Below are 5,941 nucleotides of genomic sequence, written 5' to 3'. Positions count from 1 at the left end.
CCAGCTACTCAGAAGGCTGAGGCCGAAGGATCGCCGGAGCCCAGCAGGTCGAGGCTGCAGCGGCCGCATCAGTCTGGGCGACAGAGTGAGACTCCAACTCAAAAAAAAAAAAGAAGGCTAAGGCAGATCACCTGAGGAGCCCAGCAGGTGGCAGTGAGTGTGCCACTGTACTCCAGCCTAGGCGACAGAGTGAGACTCTGACTCAAAACAAACAAAGGAGTTAACACTGAATGGCTATCATGTGCCATGTACTATGTTAAGATAATGGAGCTTAGCTGAGCATAGTGGGGCATGCCTATGGTTCCAGCTACTTGGAAGGCTGAGGTGAAAGGATTGCCTAAGCCCAGCAGGTGGAGGCTGCGGTGGCTGTGAGCATGCCACTGAACTCCAGCCTGGGTGACAGAGTGAGACTCCAACTCAAAAAAAAAAAGATAATGGAGCCAATAATAACTGCCCTGACAAATCAGAGTTGACTAAATTATAAAACAAGTGTCCAGGAACTTATTTTATGATTCTCATACATTAATCCATCTATTTGATGCCCAATATTTTCAGTTGTGTGAATAGTGTGAATAGATATTTGGTTCCCCAAAGATTGTTTCTGAACTAATTTATGGAACATACTGAGAGTATGTTCTGGGAAGAAGGGGAGTACAGATGAAAAGGAGTCTAAGGCCAGGCACAGTGGCTCATGCTTGTAATCCCAGCATTTTGGAAGGCTCAGGAGAGGGGGTTGCTTGAGCTCAGGAGTTTGAGACCAGCCTGGGCATCATAGCGAGACCTCATCTCTACAAAGAAAAATTTTAGCTGGGTGTGATGATGTGTGCCTGTAGTCTCAGCTACTTGGGAAGCCGAGGCAGGAAGATGCCTTAACCAGGAGTTCGAGGCTGTAGTGAGCTATGATTGTGCCACTGTCCTTCAACGTGGGCGACAGAGCAAGTGAGACTCTACCTCTAAAAATAATAAATAAATAACTAAATGGAGTCTACTTGATTAATCTTTGGGAACTACTGACTGAACACTTACTGCAGTATACACTAATTTATACCCACCCTGTTTTGCATCTACAAATTCACACTGATACAGTTCACATAATACAAGGATTATCCAATACCTTGTATTTTATTTATTTATTTATTTTTTGGGGTTGGAGTCTCACTCTGTCACCCAGGGTGGAGTGCAGGGCATGCTCTCGACCACCACAGCCTTGACCTGCTGGGCTCAGGTGATTCTTCCACCTCAGCTTTCCAAGTAGCTAGAACTACAGGCATGCACCATGATGCCTGGTTAATTTTTTTTTAAAATTTATTGTAGAGATGAGGCCTCGTCAAGTTGCCCAGGATGGTCTTGAACCCCTGGACTCAAGCAATCCTCTTGCCTCAGCTTCCCAAAGGGCTGGGATTACAGGCTTCAGCCAACATGCCTGGCTATCCAATACCTCCTAAAGAAACAAAATAGCCAGGCACGGTGGCTCAAGCCTGTAATCCCAACACTTTGAGAGGTGGAGGCAAGAGGATTGCCTGAGCCCATGGGTTTGAGACCAGCCTGGGCAACATGCCAAGACCTTGCCTCTACAGTAATTCCAAAAATTAGCTGGACGTGGTGGTGCAGACCTGTAGTTTCAGCTACTTGGAAGGCTGAAGTGGAAGGATCATCTTAGCCCAGCAGGTCAAGGCTGCAGTGGTCGTGAGCGTGCCATTGTACTCCAGCCTGGGTGACAGAATGAGACTCCGACTCAAAAAAAAAGAGACCTCATCTCTACAATAAATCAAAAAATTAGCTGGGCATGGTAGTCCATGCCCATAGTTCCAGCTACTTGGAAGGCTGAGGTGGAGGAATCGCCTGAGCCCAGCAGGTTGAAGCTGTGGTGACCGTGAGCATGCCACTGTACTCCAGCCTGGGCAACAGAGTGAGACTCCTACTCAAAAAAAAAAAAAAAAAAAGAAAGAGGCCGGGTACAGTAGCTCAGCCTGTAATCACAGCACTTTGGGAGCCCGGGGTGTTCAAGACCAGCTTGGGCAACTTGGTGAGACCTCTCGTCTCTATAAGACACAAAAACTAGCCAGGCATGGTGGTGTGTGTCTGTCGTTCTAGGTACTTGGAAGGCTGAGGCAGAAGGATCGTCTAAGCCCAGCAGGTTGAGACTGCAGTGGCCGTGAGCATGCCACTGCACTCTAGCCTGGTGACAGAGTGAGACTCCAACTCAAAAAAAAAAAAAAAGAAACAAACAAAACATATAAAGCTTATTCAGTCTTTCATATGATTTTATTTTCTTCCTTCAACCATAATGATATGATATCCAAATTTTGTCTTAACCGGTGGGTCTGTAAACACAGGTTTATCCATCCCACTTACAGGCAAGGCAAATGCTGCTTCTTGAAATGGTCCCACCATGGACCCTCTGGTCATCCAACCCAAGTCGCCCTGAAAAACCAAAAGATACGTGATATCAAATAGCCCTGAAAAGTGAACAGTTCTACTATAGCTTGAGAGAATTTTCCAGCATGAATGCTAAGATTACTAGAGTTATTCATCTAGGCTACACAGGAATATGCTCAAGAAAGACAAATAGGTAGAAGAAGTCTAACCCTAGACTGAACACACAAGCACTCATGATAGTGCTGAACTCTAAAGCTAGCTGTGCAAATTTGGAGAGTTAGACATAGGTAACCCTTATTCTACTATTCACAAGTTGGATATTTCTGCTTTTAAGATCTTTAAACCAAGATATGGCTGAAATTAATGGCTGAACATAGGCATGATTCCTACTCCTGTGTTTCCTCTGTGGAAGACAGAAAATTTTAAATAATAAGAGTAACATACCCCTTGCCTGGCTTTATCTTCACTATATTGTGCAGCCACTTCATTGAATCTCATTCCAGACTTTAACTTTTCCATGGCTTCCATGATTTTGCTGTGTTTTTCACAAAGAATGTGTCTGACCTACAAGGGAAAAGTATGTTCATATAATACCTGGAGACCCAAATGATTCCTCACAGTACAGCAGTTATGTTTGGATTACCTCCACCGGTAAAAGTCACATTAGTTCATAGCAACAAAAATCCTGAAACTTTGCCCAGTTGGGGAATAGCCACAAACCCATTTCCCACATTAAGACAATATCTCAGAGCCTTTGTGTAAATGGAAAAAGGGCACCTGGCTGTGGGAAGCTGCCATCTTTTACCATGTACCTCAATAGTAACAAGAGGAGGAAACATGACAGTGGTTAAGAACTTTAGTCCTAGAATCAAATGCCAATTATGCTGTATGAATTTAGGCATTTTTTTTTTTTTTTTGAGTTGGAGTCTCACTCTGTCGCCCAGACTGGAGTACAGTGGCCACTCCCAGCCACTGCAGCCTCGACCTGCTGGGCTCCTGCGATCCTTCCGCCTCAGCCTTCCAAGGAGCTGGAATTACAGGGATGTGCTACCACGCCCAGCTGATTTTTTGATTTATTGTAGAGATGAAGTCTCGCTGCCCAGGCAGGTCTCGAACCTGCAGGCTCAGGCAATCCACTCACCTCAGCCTCCCAAAGGCACGGGATTACAGGCTGAGTCACCGAGCCCGGCTAGGCATGTTTTTAACCTTCAGGTGGTTCCCCATTTGTGTAATGAGATGAAAACAGTACCTGTGTGTTCTCACAGGGTTGTGAAGATTGAGATAATGTAGCTAGCACTCAATAAAAGCTAGCTATTATTTCATCAGAGTGGAGATGATATGAAAAAAATCCACTAGAAAATATTTCTTACTAAAAGAGGCCTAACATATAAAGGTTCCCCACAATTCAACACTTTGAAAAAGTATCACATGTTGAATATTAAGAATACTTAACCCTACAGAAGTATTCAAATTTGACCTATGTTTACATATATAAAGCCAGTTTTTAAAAAACTCCACTATATCCTTAAATATGATTTTGTCAATATAACTATTTTGTAGGACTTCCCATTTCTCATTCAAATATAATCAGTTATAATCATGTGTCACTTAACTACAGGGATAATTCTGAGAAATGGATTGTTAGGCAATTTCATCACTGTGCAAGCATCATAGAATGTACTTACACCAACCCAGATGGTATAGCCTACTATATATCTAAGCTATACAGTATATTTCATTGCTCCTAGGCTACAAACCTATACAGCATGTGACTGTGCTGAATACTGTAGGCATCTGTAACATAATGGTAAGTATATGTGTATCTAAACATAGATAAGGTATAGTAAAAATACAGTATAAAAGATAAAAACCAGTACACCTGTATAGAGATCTTACCATAAATGGAACTTGCAGAACTGGGAGTTGCTCTGGGTGAATCAGTGAGTGGTGAGTGAATGTGAAGGCCTAGAACATTACTGTGCACTACTATAGACCTTATAAACACTGTACGCTTAGGCCACACTCAATTTATAAAACACTTTTCTTCAATAATAAATTAGCCTTAGATTATTATAACTTTTTTTTTTGAGTTGGAGTCTCACTCTGTCGCCCAGACTGGAGTGCAGTGGCCGCTCCCGGCCACCGCAGCCTCGACCTGCTGGGCTCCGGCGATCCTTCCGCCTCAGCCTTCCGAGTAGCCGGAATTACAGGCGCATGCTACCATGCCCGGCTGATTTTTTGATTTATTTTAGAGGTGAGGTCTTGCCAAGTTGCCCATGTGGGTCTCGAACCCGCGGGCTCAGGCAATCCACCCACCTCAGCCTCCCAAAGGCACAGGATTACAGGCTGAGCCACCAAGCCCGGCTACTATAACTTTTTACTTCATAAACTTTTTAATTTTTTTTGACGCTTTTGTAGTAATACTTAAAACACAAACACATTGCATAGCTATTCAAAACATGTTTTTCTTTATAGCCTTATTCTATAAGATTTTTTTCTATTTTTAAAGTTTTAACTTTTTAAAAAACTTTTTATACTTTTTCAAAGAAAACAAAGACACAAATACACACATTAGGTGTACACAATGTCAAGATCATCAATATCACTGTCTCCCACTTCCACATCTTGTCCCACTGGAAGGTCTTCAGGGACAATACCACACAAGAAGCTGTCATCTCCTAGTAACAAAGCCTTCTTCAAATACCTCCTGAAGGACCACCTGAGGCTGTTTTACAGTTAACTTTTTTTTAATAAGTAGGAGTATACTCTAACTATAAAAAAGTATAGTATAATAAATACTAGGTGATAAGAATTTTTCAGATCCATTAAGATCTTATAGGACCACTGTTGTATATGTGGTCTGTCAGTGACCAAATGTTGTTATGCATTACATGACTGTGTGTGTTTCACATTGTAGGTGATTCACTAGGGTAGGGACTAAATATGTTTCCTTTATAATTCAGAGACAAATCAAGGTTGTCCTTAGGGCTAACTACCAAAATTGGGGAAAGGGGTAGGGTTGGAGAGTGTTCTAGGCCCATAGGAAAAATTTACTGACTAGTGAAACTACACAGGAGATATGAACATATCAAAGGAAAAAAATGTGTCAAAAATGGCTAAGGCTGGGTGTGGTGGCTCACATCTGTAATCCCAGCACTTTGGGAGACCAAGGAGGGAGTAATGTTTGAGCCCAAGAGTTCAAGACCAGCCTGGGCAACATAGTGAGATCTCATCTCTACCAAAAACTCAAAGAATTAGCTGGGCGTGGTGGCACATGCCTATAGTCCCAGCTACTTGGGAGGCCAAGGTGGAAGTATCACCTGAGCCTGAGCCCAGGAAGTTGAGACTGAAGTGAGTAGTGATTGTGCCACTGCACTCCAGCCTGGACAACAAGTGAGACCCTGACTCAAAAAAAAATAAAAAAAAAAAGGCTATATAATCCCAGCACTCTGGGAGGCCAAGGTGAGAGGACTGCCTGAGTCCACGGGTTTGAGACCAGCCTGGGCAACTTGGTGAGACCTCGTCTCTACAATAAATAAAAAAAATTAGCCAGGCATGGTGG

The 5,941-nt window shown here is 43.0% G+C and overlaps 1 protein-coding gene across 5 annotated transcripts in view; it reads right to left on the bottom strand.

The window, feature by feature from the left end:
* The window catches only part of PIN4 (peptidylprolyl cis/trans isomerase, NIMA-interacting 4), a 147,586-nt gene that overhangs the window by 130,274 nt on the left and 11,371 nt on the right, over positions 1 to 5,941 (bottom strand). For 3 of the 5 annotated variants that reach the window (XM_008070860.2, XM_008070861.1, XM_021718968.1), the window contains exons 3-4: positions 2,824 to 2,943; positions 2,247 to 2,424 (exon numbers count right to left, since the gene is read on the bottom strand). In XM_008070860.2, coding sequence (XP_008069051.1) covers positions 2,266 to 2,424; positions 2,824 to 2,943 — 279 coding nt within the window. In that variant the 3' untranslated portion in view covers positions 2,247 to 2,265. Of the gene's footprint in view, positions 1 to 2,246; positions 2,425 to 2,823; positions 2,944 to 5,941 lie in introns of those variants that run through there. The other 2 variants (XR_002482702.1, XM_021718969.1) reach the window with 1 other exon arrangement.

Source organism: Carlito syrichta, unplaced genomic scaffold (genome assembly GCF_000164805.1).
Source record: "Carlito syrichta isolate Samal-C Ts95f unplaced genomic scaffold, Tarsius_syrichta-2.0.1 Scaffold314047, whole genome shotgun sequence".
NCBI classification, from domain to species: Eukaryota; Metazoa; Chordata; class Mammalia; order Primates; family Tarsiidae; genus Carlito; species Carlito syrichta.
The sequence above is the reverse complement of the archived record's forward strand: the minus strand, read 5'-3'. Positions and strand labels throughout refer to the sequence as shown.